A 22,816-nucleotide genomic window follows, 5' to 3' on the forward strand; every position below is an offset into this window, starting at 1 on the left:
CACAGGCTCTTCCTTCTCATGACTTGAAGTACTCACAGGAAATAATGAACTCGGGGTCATAACAACAGTTCCTCTGTGATCCCTAAGTCATCTGAGCCATCTCTCTGATTTTCCTCACCCCTTCGGCCACATCTGTGCAAAAGAGAAGCCGTGTAGGCACTTTCCTGGAAGAAAATACCTCCTTGCTGTGCAGGTTCTTGTTACAGATAAGGCTCATGACCCAGAGCTTACGTTTCCTCACAAAAGGCTCTGGCCTTTCATCCTTTTGTCCTGAACTACTTCCATGTGGCTATGAAATTAATGACTTGAACAAAAATGAGATTGCCAAAATCTTCTCACCCAGGAAGAAGAATTCTAGGTACTTCCAGGAGGTTGGGTTGGCTGAATTCAATGAATGATAAACTATGGGAATGGTAAATTTGGCATTCAGTGCTAGATGGTCGGCCGATGGATTGTTTGGGTTTTGCCTGTTTTTTTCTCTATTTAAGAAGTGAAAGGAAGAAAAGAGACTAGCCTGCCTTTGTGCACAGCTTTTTGAGCATTCTGTTCTTGGGCCCTGGGATATGCAGTGATGGTGAGCGAGCAGTACTGAGGTCATGGGAGGTCGGGCTCCTTGGAGTCATGGTCACCCTGCTGACCTTGCTGGGAGGTCAAGTTCTGCCATAGGCCCTCTGCAGACCAGCTTTAGCCTTTTCTCTTTGGGGTTGTACTGTGCCTGCAGCTTGTGAATCGTGGGTCTGTCTTGTCAGTAGGGCAACTGGGGAGACTGTCGTGATCACTGAACGTGGGGAAGTGGGCTATCAGACGCTGCACTTCCTCCTCTTTTCTGAACTTCATTAAAATTCTATTTCATGATTTCAGTTTTTAATAGTATCCCAAGAGGCCCATGAAGGATGCCAAGAATGTGGCCTCCTTTCGTGTGTGTTTACCTTAAGGGCCTGCACTGTTGTGGTCGAGTTGGCCCAGACTCACTTGAAGTGTTTCCTATAGGGGTAAACCTCATTAGGGGACTCCATCCTGATACTGTTGCTTTCTGTATAGCCAATGGCTCAGAAATCTTTGACTAAGAGTTTTAGATCCATATTAATCATCCTTTTATAAGTGAAAAATCAAGGTGTCAAATTGTAAGAATGATACCTTAGACTTCTTATAGTGTCATTATATCCCAAAGTGGGGAACCAAAAGCTGGACTTGGCAATTACCTAGCTGAAGAGTAGGGTATCTGATCCAGAAAAGGTGGTAAAGAAAAGAGTTTAGTGTCCTGTATGGGGTTTTTCAGGATTTCACACATAGTGAGGGAGTTAGGATGGCTAGAAAGTGCTTATGGAATTGCTATTGTCATATTCCCTGATCTGACTCCAAATCACTAGTCATACTAATCTGTACATGTGCCTTCCCACCCCTGGACTTCGTAAATTCCAGTATACTACTTTAACTGTCATTAAAGAGGGAAAATTGTCTCTGTTCCCAGGAATTTCCAATCCAAGACCTGTTTGGAAAGTGCCCCAACAGTTCCTTCGGTGCCATTTGAGCTGGGGAGTCCCATCTGTCCCACTGATTATGCGGTTCTATCTGTCAACCCCTCCTAGAACAGTGGGGTGCTTGAGTGGGGTCTTGGGAATTTGGCCAGAAGGGTGTGATGGCTTGTAGCAGTTGGGGAAGGTAGACCTGGAATCTGATGGCTGGTGGGGGCAGCCTTGGGAAGCATGGAGTAGTGTAGAAACCATGTCTCTAGGGACAAGGGTGGGATCCAAGGTGAAGGATCCACTAAGGGCTGTCAGAAGAGCCAGGATGTTTGAGATTCAAGTGAGAGTGACTCCCTGGGCAAGAGATTTTCCCTATGGAGTCTGGGGTAGGCCTGAGGGAACTCAGGGGAGGACAGAGGTGTCTTGGATAAAGGCTGCCTCTCTGGGCTTTCTATCCAACACCAGGGTAGGGCTAGACTCTGGAGTTAGTGCCTAACTGCAAGCATGCTAGGTATGCCTTGCCAGCCACCTTTCAGACAGGTGAAGTCATTTACAGAGGATTCTGGCAAATAAATCACACCTCGAGCAACTGAAGTTTTAACGAAGAGACAGAACACTTTTGTAGCCCTCCATTGTTTTAAACACATGCAGCACGGTGTTGCGTCCCATGCACGTGGACGTTTTACTGAAATGATTACGTGGTAGTAGTGCTAAAGAAAAATTTGGAAAAGGAAAGTCCAGTCGTTCTGCAACCACCCAAATGGCTATTTCATTTTTATAGGTTTCGTTATCATTCTTGCACATATATATATATATATAATAGTAGAAGGCATTTTGCATTCTGCCTTTTTCACAATGGTCTATCATAACCATTTTCTATGTTTCCAGTAGCCTCTGTAAATTGTCTCCTTTAATGGTTGCAGGGTAGAACATCCTGAAGAAGCCCCATGTTTTACTAGACAGTATTTTTCTTTTGGATAGTCAAGTCCTTTCCGGGTTTTTTGTTTGCCCCATTATGATGCTCTTTTCACAACAGTGTGCAAACCGTTTTGCTTTTTTTGAATTACTCCCAGAAGTAGGATTACTACAGCAAAGGTTATTGACTTCTTTATGGCTCTTTTTATATACTACCATCTTGCTTTTCAAAAGAGTTGTATTCAGTGCCACCTTACAGGGTAGCACCAGCTAAATTGCAACTCTGATGGCATTAAGGCTTTTTCCCCATTTTTGAAAATTTAGTTGATGAAAAATGATACATCGAATTTGCTTTGTCATTCCTTTCATTACTAGAAGAGATAAAATCTCTGCCATATGTTTTAATTTTTTTCCTGATATGAATCATTTATTCATATCCTTTGCCCATTTCTTTATTTGATGATTTTTTCTTACATTTCAATGAGATGTTAATCCTTTTGTCAAAGTGATACAAAGAATTTCTGTAGTCTATTAAATGTCGATGTTTCCATTGTTCTGAAGTTTAGTAATCTTGGTAAAATCCTGTCTTTTTATTTCCTTTGAATTTATCTGTTGCTTCAGAGCATAGATAAGTATTAGCTCTGTAAAAGAACTATTTATTACATGCTAGTTGTCTTAGAGTTTAATTTTAAAATAAATTATTTAACTCTGTTACGCATCCATAATCTATCTTTTATATTTCCTGTGGATCTTATGGAATACTTTTCTGTTTTGCTCTCCACGTATCAAAGAGACATTTGCTTAATAATCCTGCCTTCCCTGCATTGTACTAAAAATCTGCTTTATCATATGCTGCATTTCGGATCTGTTTATGGACTGTCTGTATTGTGCTGCATTCTTCTTTTGAACCATTACCAGGATGAATGAATGAATTTTGCTTCGTAACATTTTCTAAAACTTGGTTCCTTTTCAGAATAAATTTCTTAATGTTTATGTTTGCAGATTAACTTTATAGTGATTTTGTTGAATTCCTAAATACCCTACTGGAATTTTCATTAAAAGTACATTAAATCTGTAAGTTAAATTTAGGAGAATAAGCATTAACAAATACTAGTATTTTCATTCTGTAACAAAGTACACATTTCCATTTCACCAAATCAAATTTTGTTTTATAGAGCAAAAGTTTGTAGTTTCATTTTGAAGGTTTAGCTCAACATTTAGGTAAATTCCTAAAATTTTTAATATCTTGTAGCAATTATGAATAGAAACTTTCATTATGTTTTCTAACTGAAAATACTAGGTTACTTGCTTTTGCTTCTGCTATTAGATGTTACTGTTTTTTTACTTGTATGGCATCATTGTTATTTAGTTGTCGGTTGTGTCAAAGGAAACCTCCTGGGCGATGTAAGGGGTCTCCAGCGTGTTGGAGGCAACATTGCTCGGTGACCTTCTAGCAAGGCTCCTTTCTTTCTTTGATAGCCTGAAAGAGTGGAAGGGAGGGGAGTGGGGGAGGAAAAGAAAATGAAAATACACACATCCACACCCAGGAAGTGATGTCGTGCCCTGCAAGCCCTCCAGGAAGCTAGCCCCCCAAGCTTTCGCAGCTTATGTTAGATCCACAAGGAGTCTTTCCAGATCCTGGGACCCCCAAAGTGGAATCTGGGGTTCCAGATTATAAAAGAAGGTGGCTTAGAGATCTGACAGTCTTGAAACATTTATGTATGGCTGGAGAGAAGCAGAGTTCCCCTCTCCTTTGTTGCCATATCGGGATTGCCTTACTGGGTGACAGTGTCCTCTGGGAACCTCCTAAAGAAATGTCAGTGACAGAATCATTTTTGAAATTACAGATGAGATGATTGAATTAATGATCTAGTGGAACATTTTTCCTCAGGACATGGCATCAGGGTGCTTTTGCTGGCTTCACCCCCTGCTGCACTCCCATCCCACGAGGTGGTACCATATATTCTCATTCTGCCAATGATGATAGCCAAGGTCACTCCCAGCAGAGGCAGGACTGCCATCCCAATAAAGTCTCACAGTCTTGAGGTCTGGATCCCGCTTGGGAACAGACCCGTGAAGTCTTCTGTGTAGCATATCATCTCCTGGAATGTTATCTAGAATTAGCATCAAATAGTGAAAAGAGTTGGTAGAATTTGTCGTTAGACCCAAGTTGAAATCCAAGCTCGCTGCTTACAAGCTGACCATAGGAAAGCTTCTCTTTTTCCATTTGTATAAGGCAGACGAAAGGACTGTCTCATCCAATTATTATTCATTTGTTCAGGAAATATGAAGATGAAATATGAAAATGAGTGCCTCCTGTTTGCCAGGCACTGATAAAAGTGATGTTGATATGGCAGAGAACACACCAAAGACTCATGGAGCTTATGTCCTAGGGGGAGGGAGGGAGGGGAGATACATGTCAAAAACAATATATCAGCTAATAAATGCCATGAGAAATAATAAAGCAGAAAAAATGTGATCAAGTAAGGGGGATTGTTCTTTTAGAGGAGATGATCAGAGAAGACTTCTCTAATAAGATATCTGAACACAGAGATGAATAAGTATGGAAATGAGAATATTGAAGGAAGAGCATTCCAGGCAGAGGGAAGCATATGTGCAAAGGCCCTGCAGTAGGAGCTTGCTTGTCTGAAGAATAGAGGCAGGGCCATGGGGCTGACGCAGAGGGAGTGGTGGAGACCCTCCTGCTGGCAGGTGATGAGGTCAGATAGGTAGAGGGACCCAGATCGAGTAGGGCAGGGATCGCAACAGCAGGCCAAATCCAGCCTATGCTTGTTTATGTACAGCCCTCTAGGTAAAAATGGCTTTTAATTTTTGAAAAAGTTGTTTAAAAAAGAGGACTGCATGACATATGTGTCCTGCAAAGCCCCAATTATTTACTGTCTGGTCTTTTATAGGGAAAGTTTGCCAATTCCTGATGCAGGGCCTTAGAAGCCGTGGTGAGGACGTCGTATTTCTAAGTGTGAAAGGAAACCATGGGGAGGGTTTTGAGCAAGAAAATTAACGTGAGGTGATTGACAGTCTTAAACAGATGGCTCTGACTGCTGTGTTAACTCAGACTATAAACGGGGCGGGTGCAGCAGGGAGCACAGTTAGGAGGTGTTATAGTCAGGGTGAGACAGGGCAATAGGTTGGACCAGACTGGTAACAGTGGAACACTGAGTAGTTGGATAGAGAATACATTTTTTTTTTCTTTTTTTTTTTTGCAAGGGCTTTCTCTAGTTGTGGCGAGCGGGGGCCAGTCTTCATCGCGGTGCGTGGGCCTCTCACTATCGCGGCCTCTCTTGTTGCGGAGCACAGGCTCCAGACGCGCAGGCTCAGTAGTTGTGGCTCACGGGCCCAGTTGCTCCGCGGCATGTGGGATCTTCCCAGACCAGGGCTCGAACCCGTGTCCCCTGCATTGGCAGGCAGATTCTCAACCACTGCGCCACCAGGGAAGCCCGAGAATACATTTTGAAGGTGGCACCGACGGTGCTTTGGATGGACTGTGGAGTGTGAGAGGGAGGATGGAGTAAAGGGTGACTCCGAGATTTTTGGTCCACATCCTCTCCTTAGGTTGTCCTGGAAACTGAATGAGAGAATGATCTTTTCTGTCCTTAGGGTTTGATGCCTTCAGTTCTTTTACCATTTTGCAGTCAGGGTTACCTTCCTAAGGGACAGTTTTGATTGTGACATTCTCCACATAGCACAGGGAGATCAGCTCGGTGCTTTGTGACCACCTAGAGGGGTGGGATAGGGAGGGTGGGGAGGGAGGGGATATGGGGATATATGTATATGTATAGCTGATTCACTTTGTTATACAGCAGAAACTAACACAACATTGTAAAGCAATTATACTCCAATAAAGATGTAAAAAAAAAAAAGAAAGAAAAAGAAAACAAAACATTTACATGATTAAAAAAAAAAAAAAAACCTCTACCAGTGTCCCATTAGCTGTGGAACGGTCAGGTGTGGCCCTCCATAATCTGACAGGCCTGTACCTGCGTCCTAACTCATTTCCAGCTGTTCCCTTTCATCAAACCCAGCACTAACCATTGAACCGTCCACCAGTCCCCACGTGTACTTCATACTCCCACCTCCAGCGCTTTGCCTGTATGGGTTCCTCTTTTTTTTTTTTTTTTTTTTTTTTTTTAATTATCCTTACACATCAACAGTCCTACTTGAATGTTACTGTCTACCTTTTTGATAAAGCAATTCCTTAACACCCTCGTTACCCTCCTGGTCTATTCCAATGCTATTTGTCTTCACCTCTTTGAACAGGGATGTCCTTTCTATTTGTAACATGGTTTTTTATACACAAGCCTTGTCTCCTGCCAGAATACAGAGAGGGAGACCATAGAGGATATGGTTAAATCCCTCGTCTTTGTTAAATCCCAGCTTTGCCCTTGGAACCTGTATGACTTTGAGCAAGTTACTTTACTTCTTGCAGCCTCAGTTGGTGCTTCCGTAAAATGGGGGTAATTCCATGGTTACTTCGCAGCACTAATTAAGAGATAGAATGAGATGATTCCCGTACAGCACTTAGTGTAGTTCTGTGCCTGCCATGTGGTTAGAGCTCATTTAATTCCAACTGTATCAATTCACCTTCATTAAGGAGCTGAGGAAGTATCTTCCTATCCTATTCTTCCTGGTGTTGTGTACCCTGGTTTTGTACACAGTGGGCAAATGAATATATTGTAAAAAGTACAGTGAAATGAGTCAGGTTTTGGAATTAACTCTGAGTTCAGTTCCCACCACCATCACCACCACATCCAGCTGTGTGACTTGTGGCAAGATCCTTTCCTCTCTGAGTTTCAAATTCCTCACGTTCCAAGTGGATGAAATGATTCCTACCTTGAAAAGTTAGGAGGATGAACTATGATGGATGTAAAGCACCTGAGGCATGGTGTGTGCCAATGATAGCTCTCACCAGGATGACGATTATCAAAGCTTCTGCAGAAAAAGCTCCTTTACCTTTCTGACACGGAAGCTTGATCGTTCCTTAAAGCAGTGGTCCTCAAAATGTGGTTTCCGGACCAGCAGCGTAATCAATGTCATTTTCCCTGGAACTTATTAGAAATGCAAGTTCTCAGGTTCCATCCCGAGCCTAGTAAAGCAGACACTGTGGAGTGGGGTCCAGCAGCCTGTATATTAACAAGCTGATGTGCACAAGCATCTGAGATCTTAGCGGAGGGAGGAGTTGGCATGTGTCGTTCCCTTCAATCCCAGTGGGGTAGTTAAGTCACTCTGCTTTTCTGTTGGCATCATAATTGAGGACATGAGGGCCAGGAGATGTTTCCAGCATTGCCAGAGAAGGATAGCACAGGCTCCTTAGTGCCACTTTGGGGGTCAGCAACTCCTGAATCTTTACCTACGATTACTCACAGAGTTGACAGGAACAAAGAAGAATTGGAGGAAGGTGTGACCCATGGTTAACAATGGGAAGTATAGTTTAGTGAGTAGTTCAGTTTGAGGCACAGGACTAGTCTGGGAGCATAAACCCACAACATAAGCCATCGTGAGCTATTAATTAACTTGTAATATTACAACTGTCAGTGAGCCTGACAAGATAATGAAAATTCTTTAGTGTGACTGATTTTAATGTAAGCTGTTGACACATTCGTAAATACAGCAACTAAAGTTAGTTCAGATGGTTTCAAGAAATTCAGAAATACTGTGAAGAACATTTAATCCTTCCATAGTATTAAGGTCTAGAGAGCATTTAAATATCTCTATAGCTGTGGGAAAAAAAGCACAGCCACATTTATATATAGTTACCGGCTTTTTTTTTTAACATGATACCACATTTATCTTTTTCCTTTTCTTTAGGCTCCTTGTATGACATGAAAAATCATCTCTTTGACAGGGTGATTCTGTTAATCCAAATAGAGTTGAAATAGAATTACTTCAGGCCTTACCATCTAGACCTCTGCCTTCTTCCCACCACCAGCTTCCCCTTCATCACCCGTGGCCCTGATGAGGGGTCGACACAGGAGAGGAGCAGACCCTCGAACCAGCCCTTGGGCTTGCTGCTATGTAGCTCTAATACATGATGCATAAGAGGTGCCCTTGGCATATGGAAGGAAAATGTTAGAATTTCTGTTTATGATTCATTTTAATCTCAGGCTTTGCACTCTCTTTTTGTCCATATTTGGGGATGGTGGTCTATGCGCAAATATTTCTTCCTAAAAGGGGTGTGTGATCAAATAAATGTGACTTGTTTCTGAGGGCAGGTTAACATGACAGGGAGAGATTTGGGTAAAAGGTTGAAAATGTTGATGCCAAAACATTCTAGAATTTTCTGTAGGTTTCAGTTTTCCATGTTACCTTTTCACCTATAACTGGATACATAATAGCCTTGTCTCCTATCATGTGCTATTCAGTTCAGATCATGGGGTGCCCATCAGATAAGGGGAAAAGTAAGAAGCAGACACCGGCAGCTTTATGTTGGGCTGTCTCTTCTTCTTGGGCCTCTACCGCTGCTTGGGCTGCCACTGCGTGAACAGCCAGAGTGGAGCTGCCTGGTGGGGCACAGAAAGGGCACCTAGATGGACCCTTAACGAGAGGATCTATTCTCGCATCACTGGTCGCCCTTTTAAAGCCCTGGATTTCAGAGCCGTCTCTCGTTGGTGCAGTGTGGGTAAATAGGACCCATTTAAGTGAGTGGGCAGGAGGCAAAAGTGCCTTGAAGAGAAAAGACCACAAGGCACAGACTGTGACCATATTGCCTGCCCCCAAGCTGCCTTTTTGTCGCTAGGCTGTAGTTACATCACATTTGTTTCTCTCTCTCACTCTGAACGCTTCTGAGAAGTTTCAAAGGAAGGTAAGCAGTACCTATCTAATTTACGTGCTTCTCTGGTAGAACGGCTCTGGGTTTCCGCTGATGCTGGGCAGGGGCCGTTTTCAAGAAGAGGCCCCACCCACGCTCTCCCAGGGATGTTGCATGGCCGTGGTCACCAGTCTCCCCCCGCCTGTAGGCTGGCCACTCGCTTCTAGAATGAATTCCTTGGGAGCTTCGCGATGGGTCTTTTCTTTGTAGTCTGTCTTCCAAGACTTCTTGTGCTGCTTTGCCGTCAGAGAGGCCGTGCCTGGCCGGTGCTGACACTCTCGCCCTCCTTCCCCACAGGCTGCACAAGGGGGTGGCCACAGGACCCTGCTGTATGGCCACGCGATTCTCCTGCGGCACTCCTTCAGCGGAATGGTAAGCATCCCTGGATCCGCTTTCACCATTCAAGGAGGAGGGGAAAGATGAGGAGGGGAGAAAGGGCAGGAAACCAGCAAGTGTCTAGATCAGGTTAAGTAATCAGCGGGAATCATTTGAAATGGAAATAACTATAGCACATTACTGTCTTAGCGTTTCCTTCCTGGAACTTACCTCACTTAGCACTTACATATTTGTGTTTGTTTAATGTCTGACCACCTTCCTCCCCACTCCAGAGAAGGACCGTGTCTTTTTTTAAATTTATTTAACTAAACCTGACTCGACCGAGTGCAGTGCCTGGATATACTAGATGCTCAGTAAATATCTGTTGAATGGATGATCAAATAAACCATGGAATAACTGATGACTTGCGCATATGATGTATACGAGCATAACCAACGTAGGAGAAAAAGCGATCAAATGGATTTTTTTGTGAAATTTCTCCTCTTTTACTAGCTAAAGGAAATAGGATGGTATCTGGTGCCTTCAGTCCTGGAAGAATTTGAAGGTATTATGTTAATCCAGAGGTGGGAGGCAGACAAGGAGCAAAGCAGTCACGGGAAGCAGGTCAGGCTTTGATCTATTCAGGGATCTAGAACCAGAATTAACCGAAATGGCGATTACTCACTATAACTTGAAAACTTTTTCAAGTTTTAAATAAATATAATTTGTAAAACACAGATACTGCAGTTCCTTTGCAGGGAGTGTTAAGAGGAATATCATGATCTCAATCAAGTATAATACGTGCCAACTCTAATAAGCTTTGCCCCCAGTTCCTACATGTATCATTCTCCCTTGCTATCGGTATAAGGAAGATTTCTTTCTCTAGCCCTAGTGGAAAACTGTTACATTAATTCAAGACTTTATTTTCACACATTTTACACCTGCAGCAGCTGCAAAGTTTGTCTCAAAGCTTGAACTATCAAATTGGCAGCGAGAGCAGCAGCTGCCTCTTAAATAATTTATTTATTGCAGCATTTTTTTTTTTCCTGAGCACTGGTAAGAAGTTGACCTTTTCAGCCTGAACATCCGTCTGTGATAATCCCTCGTGGCAAAGGACAAAGGACAAAAAATGACCAAATCGAAGGTTATCTGAGCAGGAGATGTGGACAGAGAGTGGGGAAACTTTTGCACCCTGGCACTCTCTGGAATTGAGAGGTGATCATTTATCTTTAAGAATCTGGTGCTTATCCATAGGGTAAATAAAACCCTAATACCTCTCTTTTTCTACCTAAATAGAATAAACAGCAGCTCAAATAGCACACTTCTGGCTTTGAAAACTCAGGCTAGCGTTGTGCTAGAGAGAGGAAGGTTTACATTATTCATCCTTAGGTTGGTTGCCCCTCACTCCCAAGAAATTCCACTCACAGTTAACATGAATTCTATCCTGGCCAGTTCCTTTTAGGAGCAGCATTGAGCATGAAGCCTATGAAGATGACTGTATAATACAATGATTCTCCATTTTCCTGTTGCAGTGAACTACAAGTATAAATCAGCAAGTTTGTGCCAAGTGCATATCTGCCTCCCCGTCTAATTCTGAGACCACCCACTGTGCCTGTCAATAAAAGGAGGCAGGGAACAGGCTGTGTACTTTTTTCCTTTATTAAGTTATTTTTTAAAATAATTTTTAACTTTTACATGCACATGTATTTTTATCATCAGAAAAAAAAACCATAGGCATTATTTGAGAAGTTTTAAAGCTCATAGAAAATTTGAAAAACAGAAAATAAATAGAAATGGGGGCGTCATCACGGTCGCTCCCACTGTCCAAAGACAACTTGTTATCACTGTGGTGTAATTCCCTTTAGCCTGGCTGCTAGGCATTTAAGTTTTGCATACGTGGCAACTATATAAGTACACTATTTTGTATATATTCCATATTGTTGCACACTCTTGAAAAATATGCTTCATGGTAACATAATATTCCATAAAATAAAGTACCAGAGTTTATCAACCTTTCCAGTATTGTTGGCCATTTATGTTCTGTTTATATTGTTCCCAGTTTAAAAGTTTCTCAGAGTATCTTTGAACAAAAGCATATTTAATATTTCAAACTTTTTCTATTTCAAACTTATTTCTCATAGTCCTATGAGTTAAATCACTGGGTCATCAGATAAGAACATCTTTGAGGTTTTAAATATTTTACAAAAATATATCCCAGAAGCACTGTAGCAATGAACAAGATAAACAGGCCCTTTTCATAGTAGCACAATGTTGAAATTGACAACTGGAAGCCAACTAGTGGTGAGATGCCAAGATTTGACAGAAGAGTATGACTTTACTAGCATTTGCTCTTGTTCCACAGTATCTAACATGTTTGACTACATCAAGATCCCAGACAGATAAACTTGCCTTTGATGTAGGTCTACGGGAACACGCCACAGGTAAGTCAACATGCCTAGGTCTGCTGCTCAGTGGGGTCTTGGGCTAAGGGCTTTTGAGAAGGGTACTGAATGCTACTCATTTGGGATTCCAAACCAAACTGGTCAATATCAACCTGGTCTGATAAAACTTTGGAGAATTTAAAAAAAAAAAAAAAAGAATGTGTAATGAAAACATAGGAACTAAGAATAAGGGCAAATATAATGTTTTAACCACAGTCTGCCGGAGTCTCAAAGAAAAACAATTTTTAGGGTTAGGAACCGAAAGTAAGTAGAGAAGTTATTCCTGATAAAAACCAATGGTAATGAATAATCGCTAAAAAACAAAGATAGCATAATAAGGGTTTACATAATGAAGTATAGTGTTGAGATCAGAAGAGTAGTTCTGGGACTTCCCTGGCGGTCCAGTTGTTAAGACCTCGACTTCCAATGCATGGGGTACAGTTCGATCCCTGGTTGGGGAGCTAAGATCCCATATGCCTCGCGGCCGAAAAACCAAAACATAAAACAGAAGCAATATGGTGACAAATTCGATAAAGACTTTAGAAATGGTCCACATTAAAAAAAAATCTTTAAAAAGAGTAGTCCCATTTTATTCTGCAGTGAACCAGCTATTTTTAAAGCAGTGTTTCCCAAATGTTAGTCAATGACATCCACCATCGCGGTGTTTGCCATTCCTGTACATCACTTTTATTATTATTTAATTTATATTTTTCTTTACATTTACTTACATTTGTACTTATAATTTTATAATAAGACAAAACTAAAATCATTGGTATAAGTAGAAAACTGGTATTGCTTGCCTTAAAAATAATTATAGTGAAAAGAAAACCATGTCACTAAATAATTGAAGAGGTGTTGGCAAATATTAGAAAAGTGTTCATGATATACAAGCTCCAAAGTGAAAACTTTCTGATAGAATCAGAAGGCTTAAAAGTAATAAAAGAAATTTCTCACTATATGATTCAATGTTGTTTAATTGCCCTCCACCACCAGTGCTATATATCATATACCGTCATATAGTTTGGGGAACACTGGCTGTTTTTTTTTTAGTTCAGTCGAAAGTAATGACAGTCAAGTGATGGATCCTAAGAAAGGTGGTGACCAGGAAGATGCAGGTTCTCCCTGGACACCAGAAATGAAGAACAGAGGACTAAGATAATTGTCAACAAATATTTCTAGTTATAGTGTCAAAGAAGGGGCTGACTTGCTGTGGGTTATTCCAAAGACCAGTGGAGCAATGGATAGAAGTTGAAAAGAGGCCCATTTCATCTCAATGAAGGAAACCATTTTGTAATATCTGCAAGTATCCAGCAGAGGAACAGCTGGCCTCGGGATGGAGGATGTTTCCTGCGGCTGGAAATATTCATGGGCAATCTATCTGCCAAGGGCATTACATACATAATTTCTGCTCTATTTAGAGGTTGGGCTTATGGACCAATCAGGATTCTTGGTTACAAACAGCAGAAACTAATTCCATTAACTGAAGCAGAATGAGAGTTTACTGGAAGGATATTGTGTAGACCTGCTCTGAAGCTGAGCCCCAGGCTTAGGAAATGGGCAGAAACAAAGGCAAGGGGAGAGCAAACAGCCTAGGTCACACTGCAGGAAGAGTCTCACTTAAAGTCTCAGTCTTTAATATCATGACATTTTCCCCCAAATAGGAGGGGAGTTCCATTGTTGGGTAGTCAAACAAGGACAAAATCCATGTGGTTTTGCTAAAAGTACATCAGTTCATAAGGGGATGATCCAGATTGTCTGATTTTACAGATATCTAGAAAAAAAAAAATCTAGAGTTTAACCCATGTGCATTTGCAGTTTGTGCATCATGCACAGTCACATCCAAGAACGCCTCACGAGAGCCCCTCCCTCTCCTCCTCTTTGTACAGAGCAGAAGAGTGAGCCTGCCTCTTTAGGGTTTTTTTTTTTCTTCCTGAAATCAGATTATATTTGAATTTGATTTGAGGTTGCTTTGTTTTCAGCTAAAGTGTTATTCTTAAAATATAATTTCCTCTAAGGTGTTGTCAACCTTTGCTGAAAATGACAGAATGAGTGAAGTGCCACACATTCTGAGTGTAAGTTGACCTCTAAATATAAACCAGCTGTCAGTCTTAGAGCACATAATCGGAAAAGTCATATATGGTCATTCTATTTATACCAGTAAAATGACTTCAGACTTTTTGAGAATTGGGAGGAAATTTGAGAAATAACCACTTTCTAGTCATGTGTTCAGGAAACCTATTTTTTTTTAAATTATTAGGGCCTCCGATAAAAATAGAGGGAAATAGCAGCAGAGAATATTACTCTTTCTAGCACTTTTTTTTTCTAAATTCCTAAAATCAGACTTGGTGTGAGTTCTGCTGACAGATTAGGGAAACACATGCACCAACCCAAGCTCAAGGTGGCTGATCAGAAGCTGACTTTGGCAGAAAGACAGAGGGGAAAGTGTTGATCAGGTATTCATGAAAACCTAGAGCCTAAAATAATTTGTTTACCTCCCTCAGCCTCAACCCATTTCATATTCTCCTTGAAGAAGGCCAGCTTGCTATTTGTTGGGGAGGGGGAGGGCACTCATGCAGCTCAGATACGGTTCAGTATGGCCTGGAGTGGGTCTTCTCTCTGCAGGAGAGTCACTCAGGATCCAACAGAAAAGCATTGTTTTTTACCCAGGTCATTCTGTGAATGCACTTTTGGCTCAGAAACCTCTTCTGAGTTGAAAACAAGTAGTTGAGTTGAATCTCTAGGAGAATGTGAGTAGAAGTTTGGAAGCAGTTTCTTGAACATTTCTGGAAACTTTTCCCCCTGCACAGTGGATAATAAATGATTTGACTGACCTAACAGAACTGGTGACCATTTTGCCCTTGATTTTGCTTATTGGGGTCTTTCTTTTCTCCTTTTAAAAGTTTTTTGTTGTTGTTTTGGTTTTAGACATAGATTTAGAATTAGTTTAGAATTGGAAAAAAATGAAAAAAAAAATCCCCACTAAATGTACTATTAGGTATTTTAGGACCTTCACCTGGCCCGTACACATCCTACTGATTTGGGGATTGGCCCTGTCCCTGGGCTCCAGACCACTACCCTGTTCCCAGGAGAGGGCGAGAGAACAAGGATGGTCTTCTCCCGTGTGCCTCTTTAGGACCCCTTCATCCTGGTCCCCCTCAGTGGTCCAGAGCACATAATGGATATATACATGTCATTTCCCCCTTCAGATGTAGAGGCCAGCCTCTTCTGTTACGAAATTTTAAGTTTAATCAAGATGTAATCAAAATGATCATACTTATCCAAAGTAAATCAAAGTAATACCCGTACATAGTTAAAAGATAGACATAGTACTCCTATGCTTATTGGAAACATCCATCTCCTGCCCCACCCCTCCCTGTTCTGGATTCCTGCGTCTCTGGGGCGTCCACTTTCAGCTCCTCTAGTATGCTCCCTACTTGCGTGTGAGTCATACAGTTTACTGCTATTTAGTTATTCTTTCCAATTAGGTATGATCTATTGATGTCCTAAATGAACAATAAAAATTTAGCTCTTAGTCCCCACTCTTCCCTGTCTTCTTTCCACCCTCCCAATATATTTGCATCCATTTTTTATATAACTACCAAAGTCAATATTAACTACTTACATTGGCATAACTGTAACTTTTATTTGCAGGTGAGACTCATGATATACTATGGTCAGTTCACTTTACTGTATTGCTTTTGAGTTTTCCAGTACTTAATAATTGCCTTGTTTGTTGCTTTACTTTCCGTGACCCAGTCATTCATTTCTAAACTGTCCCATAGAACAGAAACTCTCCCCGGATTACATTCAGTCACAAGAGCTGTTCTGTCAGTTTCACCTTCTTAGAAACATCCACTGTCATCCGGGAAATTCCCGTTTTCTCTCTCCAAGAGTCTGTATTTCCTGGATCTCATGTTTTTCTCCCTTATTGGTTTAGCACATTGTTTTGGGGGACTCCATTTCCAGTAGCTTTTACGGAAAAGATCCATGGGAGAAAAATTGTTGTCTGAAAGTTTCTTAATTCCAGCTTTACAAGTAATTCATAAGAGTATTCTACATTGGAAATATTTTTTTCTCAGCATCCTGGAGGTTTTCTTCTAGCTTTTGGTCTGGCTGTGAGACGTCTACATTCTGATTCCTGATCTTTTGTGTGTGACCTGTTTATATTTTCTGAGAGCTACTTGGATCTTCTCTTTTGCCCTGATGTCTGCAGTTCTACAATGCTGTGTCTTGTCCTGGATCCTTATTGTTCTTAGTGTCACAGGAGTGGACCCTGGTGTGTGTGTCCATTCTCCACTGTGCTAGGGACTCTGCAGGCCTCTTCAATCTGAAAATGTTTGTCTTTCAGCCTTGGGAAAATTTTAATATTATCTCTTTGTTAATTTCCTCCCTTTGTTTTCTCTGTTCTTGCTTTCTGGAACTCCTCTAGACTGGTTTTCTAATTTTCTTTTCAGTCTTGTTTCTAATCTGTTTTTCTTCATTCTTCATTTTGGGAGAATTTTTCAACTTTATCCTATAACCTTCCTGTTTCTTTCTCTCTTTTTCAGGATCAAAGAATTTTCTTTTTCTTTGAAGGGATCCTTCATGGATACTCTCATAGCTGCTTCATGAATGTTACTTTTTCTTATCTCTCTGAGATGATTAATTCTAAGATTTGCTTAAAGTTATCTTTAGCTGTCTGTAATCTCCGTTTTTTCCCTTTACCCACTTTTTGGTTTGTTCCCGTCATTCATGTTAGAGACTTTCCTCACATGTCAGGTCATCCTTGGTCCCCGCTGATGTTTAGATCAAGGCGGTAAAAAGGGACAGGAAGCCCTGACTGTGTGAGTGGCTTGCCATCTCTTAAGCCTCGTTTTGGGGTAATCTAGCAGGGACCTAGGCATTGCACTGGAGATGCCCAAACAGGTATCTTTTATGTTGGGTAATTTGGCTTCCCTAAAGAGTAATCTTCATTTGGGTGGGGGGAGGTTCAGCATCGCAGCTGGCATTCTGGAAGCTGAGGAATGGAGGTAAAGGAAGAGGAGCTGGGGTTTTACTAATCAGGGCAAAGAATTCTAATTATTCTCCATTTTCAGCAATACTCTTTACTTCCGTGTCTGACAGTACCTGATCCATGGAAGTCATTCCATGGATTTAACTTCTATTCTTCTGTACAGTGGAGGGGGAAGAGTCACCTGGCACGCAGGATAAAGAAAGGGATGCAAAAGATTAAATGTTCGCTTAAAACCTTCAGCCAGTCCTCCTGTTTTCAACCCCATCTTCTATGGTTGCCTTCACAGGGAACTGTTACCTCCAATTCCAGAGAGTTTCTGGAGAATATGTAACAGGAATGGCCTTATTTCTAGAGATCAACTTCTCATCCATTTTCTTACCCAAAGACTGGAGTTGTAGCTTTCTCTTGGCTAAAAGCATCTATCTACATTCCTTTCTCCAAAATGTCAATTTTTCTTGTTTGCTATTAACTTCTCACCTGCTGTCTTAGTCCTCGTAAATTTAGGCTTTCTGAAAAACCTCTGTTTTTTTTTTTTTTTTTAGTGGAATTACTGATGATTTAGTAGAATTTCATGGGAAAGGGGTGGGGCAAAGATAAAAGGCTGTAAGTGGTCAGTAGACCAATGAAGTCATTTCTTAAAGATGTATAGGTGCTTGTGAAAAAAAAGCATTTTTCCATATGTATTTAAAATACTCAAAGGCTTCTATAGCTTCTGACCTCCAGTACTCTTTTGCAAATACTGTCTTTCTGTCTCTAGAGAAAATGAAAATGATAAACACACTCAAGAGCAGATGTGGGGGTAACTGGAATGCTTATAGATATATAGAAATTGGAGTGTGCGTGAGTGCGTGCATGGGTGTTTCAGGGATTCTCATCAGGAGGAAGGAGAATGAGGGACAGAATTAGGGACACTGGCTTCCAAGAAGCAGTCACTAACTCAAGGAGCCTTTGTGTAGGAGAAGCCTGTTGGTGGACCATACATCCCGCTTCCAAGCAGAGGTCTGAGGGAGAAAAGGTTCGAATTGGTGATGACCTCATCCTTGTCAGCGTATCCTCTGAGAGATACCTTGTAAGTACCTCCTAATACAAGCATCTTTCATTTCCAGAGTAGTTTCTTTTAGGAATAGATGGCCAGGGAGAACAGGACCACATTAGATTGAGCAGGATAAGATACCTTTACACAGTATACTTGAGAGGTGATTAAATTCTCTCTCCTGCCAGATTATCATGGGGCCTGGAATGTAACAGTTATTTTTTTAGATTAAAGTACTGTTCCCAGCAAACTCTGCTTAAATGCCCCCAGGCTCTTCCTAAGAAAGCCAGCTATTAACACATTAGTTACCATTACTCTCAGTTTATCACATTGTTTAGCTCTTGTCCAATGAGGAACAAGCCAGAAAGTGTTGGATATAAAAACATAAACTTATGTTGGAGGGAGAAAGAGAATTGCACATGTTTCAGTGTGTGGGATGTCACAGTGGTTAGAAGAGGCAAGTGAGATTTTGCACCTGGGGATGGTACTAGGCAAGCATCGTTGAAGTCAAGCCCTTAGGGGGGTGGAGGTGGGGCAATACCTTGCAGATCAGAGAAATGTCAGAGATAAGTTTTTAAGCTTCTCAGCGCCAATCCTGCCAGCAGATTTTACTTTGCCTAGACCAAAGGCTGGAGTAATTTTTCCCACTTGTGAGTTCCCTTCTCCTACCAAGAATAGACATTTCATAACTTCCTGTTGAATCAGGGATCCAGCTGAGGGGATGAAGTCAACTCTTGTCTGCCACCTCTGTAGCTGAATACTTCCTCTTCCCTGAATGAAGTGTCCCACTTTGAAGCTGCTTCTAGATTGGGTGGAACAATCTCCCACAGGCTACGTAGAAAAAGCCCGATGACAGTACGGCTGTTTAATTCAATCCTTGAAATTCTAGGTGAGCTGCTTCTCTCAGGACTGGCCTGGTGATTTAAAGGGTGTCTCATTTCTGTTTCTGCTGCAGCATCTCTCAATGTCAAATGGCAGCATACAAGTGGATGCCTCCTTTATGCAAACACTCTGGAATGTACATCCTACGTGCTCAGGAAGTAGCATCGAAGAAGGTGTGCTTCTTTGTGTGCATTCAGCCCTCAGCCTGCCTGTTTGTCTTGTGCTACGTATATTGGCATTTTCTGCGACTTCCCAGCTCCCGCCTGAATGTCTCGGTACACAGCGTGATTTTGGTTCACCTGAATTCCTTTCTCTGATGTTAGTGTGGATTATTTTCTGTCCTGATTTCTGATTACATGAGCACTCCTGACATGATTTTTCAATCCTTTCGAGTTCACTATTGTTTTGGCACTATGTGTATTCAGGACCTTGGAGACGTACCTTCCCTCTCCCGCTGACTTTTCATTTTTATTTATGGTTATAAGTATACAGACCTTAGCAGGTTCAGTTTTAGAAGACATTATTTGCCAAGAAGGTGACTTTTTAAAATATTTCTCCCCAGTGCATCTCCCCATACAGGTGGGAGAAGGACTTTATAATAGAAGGATATTTGGCCATTTGTTTTTACTTGTATTTATGGAAGGCCATTTAAAAACAACAAATGGTATTTTCTCCATATTTTCTTGTTCTCTTAGAAGTAAGATCATCAAAGTTTGTTCAACATATCCTATTTCTTGGAGCCAGGCAAAGTCAATACACCTTTCAAGTTGTATAATAAATACACTGGCCTTACCTTACTCATGGGTAGTATCAAAGCTGAGCGCAATAATCAAATGTCAATGACCTAAGGGTTATCACATCACATTCTAGCACTTTATAGCAAGATCAGGATTTTTAAAAATACTCATATCACAGGCTTTAACCCTGTTTTAAATCTTGAGCCTGGTAGTTTCAAACTTGGAATGCCTCTCTGTTTCATGATGTTGGAAAATAGAGGGAAGACTGAGAGTTGTCAAGGTGATACCCCAGTTTCAGGAGGCATGGTAGCTAAATTGAATAATCAGGAAACAACAAATTTGTAACTCTTTTGGCAACTGATGGAAGACCTTTCAAAAGCAGGATATGTTTTTAGCTCTCTTCCTTCGCACCAGAATTCACCCACCGCTCTAAATCTATTGTCAATCATTCCCTTCTATCAGGAATCAAGGAACTGGGTTAAAAAATCTTCCCCAAGGAAGTTTTGACTGAATCTTCTCCATGTTAATTTATTCATTTCCGCCATAGGAATAAAATTATTGCCCAGTCCCAAAAGAGGGCTTGTGGAGATTAATTAATTGCAAATCACTTCACAACAATGCTTTTAGAAGTATTGAGTGCCCTTGTGATAGAGCCTGGGTAGCTGATCACTTGAGTCATCCGACTGCAAAATGCTCTCTCAGCATCCACTGATGAGATACCCACTTCAGCCCTTGAGAGAGTGAGCGATCTTCCTTATGACCCTTCTTTCCTGATTATTGCCCTGGTGTGTTTCAACTAAGAAATGCTGTGATGCTCCAGCATTTGGCAGTTTCCTCTGTGGAGTAGGATATTGATTGGAGGAGCCTGAGGACTGTAAATGGTGGGCTCCAAGGGGAGCATGGCCTCACCATCATGAGACGATAGAGAGTTTAATCGAGTAGCCTTGACATATATACACTACCAAATGTAAAACAGCTAGCTAGTGGGAAGCAGCTGCATAGCACAGGGAGATCAGCTTGGTGCTTTGTGTTCTCCTAGAGGGGTGGGATAGGGAGGGTGGGAGGGAGACGCAAGAGGGAGGGCATAGGGATATATGTATACATATAGCTGATTCACTTTGTTATATAGCAGAAACTAACACAACATTGTAAAGCAATTATACTCCAATAAAGATGTTAAAAAAAAATGTGATCATGGAAGGGGTTAATTTTCTAAAGAAATTGGCTGTTAACAATTCCCCTACAGTATATCATGAATTATTTGAATGCAAAAAAGTATGCAGTTGCAAATATTAGTACAGTAAGAGAGAGGAAAATGATAAAATGACTTCTAAATATTTGAGGGAAGTTCAAAAAGAACTTGCCTTGCCTGGATGGAGAAAAATGAACCAGGGAATATCAGACTGTCCCTGTATAAGATGCATTGATAACACCCTTTTCTACTCTGGCATGACTTTTCCTTCTTGCCGTTTTGATCCAACACCCCAAATAGTTTGACAGCCCCTAAAGTGATCTAGTTATGTGATTTTCTCAAAATCCTGATACAGACATTGAACTTATTAAGTCCATTTGTCTCCTGAGAACTGACTAGCTGGGAGAATTTTTTAATTCAAAGGGATAACGAATTTCATTTCTTCATGCAAGGTAAAGCTCAGACTGGGGCGCCTCTCCCGCTACTGTGTTCTTTAAATGGAGGCTCACAGTTTATTTGAAGACTAACTGGTCATCGAGTCCTTGAAGTTCATTGTTTCCTATCCATCTCTGAACTCCATGGCTATTGAGATTCCTTTCCTTATTCTGAAAGCTAAGGGCTCGTTGATAGCTGCCTCTGTGCTTGTCCACTCAGAGATACTGGAATGTCATTCTGCCTTCTCCTTGGTGTAGTAGAAGTAGTGTCCTGGTTTGATCTGTGTTTGTTTAACGCGTTGGAAAAGTAGCTCCTCCTAAGAGAGCTCGGAATAACAGTTTGCTTCCCCCTTCCCAGCACCTTCTTTCTTTCTCATGGCTGCAATTTGATTTGGAATTTGCCGCAAAGTATACACATCCAGATTGTAACAGTTTATCCAGGAACTTGGTGTTGGATGTATTTATATCCTAAACAACTGGAAAATCCTTATCCTCCTAAGAGTAGCAGCTTAAATTTCCTTTTGGCCTTGTGTGTGTGTGTTTTTTTTTAAATGTCGCATTATTTTTATTGAGGCATAATTGATATACAACATTATATTAGTTACAGGTGACCTTTTGGCTTTTAATGATATGAACTGACACATTGTTTTCACCCTCCCTTTTGATATTGGACTTGCTCATCTCTGAAACCCTATTTAACTTTCAGTGTTAGAATTGTTTTGACTTTCTTGTCTTTTCTACCTGAGACCTGAAGTCGTGGAATCTGTCATGTCCCAAATGCTTTTCTCTTGGTGTTTTCCATAACTGACTCAGATATGCATGAATTTACCCTTTTTAAATACAGTGTTCTCATTATTCAACTTCCTGTAAGCTCATGGTAGGATATAATTCTCTTATAGGATACCTACTTGGTGGGCATGTAGTACGTCTTTTCCATGGTCACGATGAGTGTTTGACAATACCATCTACAGACCAGAATGATTCCCAGCACAGGTAAGCCAACAGCTTCATCCTTCTCTTGTCTCCTGTCTCCAGTGACTCAGACTAAAGAGTTTGCTTTTGGATGTGGAGACAGATGAATTCTATAAGTGTTGGTTACTTGACAAACTTCCCTCCAGTCATGGGTTGCAGTTATAAAACAGGAAAGGCAGTATGCTTGAGTGTGCTCACAGGAATAGCTATATACACGTGCTGCTTCTTAGGCGAGCAATTCTATGGTGCTTTTCAATCCCTTTGTTTTCTGTGGTTGCTTCCAAATCTAAGGAGTTTCTGGTAGCATTAATTGTAGACTGAAGAACCCATTTTTGTGATGGAAATCAGGATAATCGTTCTAGTGAGTCTGTGCACTTACATAAATTATTCACCAGGCTCTTCAAAGACAGATTATCTCTATTACTCCCCCTTTTATGTACTATGAAGGTGAAGTTCAGTGATTTCATTCTGCTTATCATCAAACAGGATTGGAGAAACCAAATGTCAATATCCAGCCAGAGCTGGATTAGCAGGGGATGGTGCCAGGGGCAGCATGTAGAGCGTACTGCGGAGGATGATGTTTTCTTTGGTTCTCTAGTTATCTACTCAA

General features: G+C 41.2%; 1 protein-coding gene across 1 annotated transcript in view; it reads left to right on the forward strand.

Moving 5' to 3' along the window:
* RYR3 (ryanodine receptor 3) overlaps positions 1–22,816 on the forward strand; it is a 372,240-nt gene that overhangs the window by 58,486 nt on the left and 290,938 nt on the right. The window contains exons 5-9 of the mRNA XM_061181456.1: positions 9,505–9,579; positions 11,885–11,963; positions 17,913–18,025; positions 18,945–19,044; positions 22,134–22,227. Coding sequence (XP_061037439.1) covers positions 9,505–9,579; positions 11,885–11,963; positions 17,913–18,025; positions 18,945–19,044; positions 22,134–22,227 — 461 coding nt within the window. The remainder of the gene's footprint in view (positions 1–9,504; positions 9,580–11,884; positions 11,964–17,912; positions 18,026–18,944; positions 19,045–22,133; positions 22,228–22,816) is intronic.

Source organism: Eubalaena glacialis, chromosome 2, assembly GCF_028564815.1.
Source record: "Eubalaena glacialis isolate mEubGla1 chromosome 2, mEubGla1.1.hap2.+ XY, whole genome shotgun sequence".
Taxonomy (NCBI): domain Eukaryota; kingdom Metazoa; phylum Chordata; class Mammalia; order Artiodactyla; family Balaenidae; genus Eubalaena; species Eubalaena glacialis.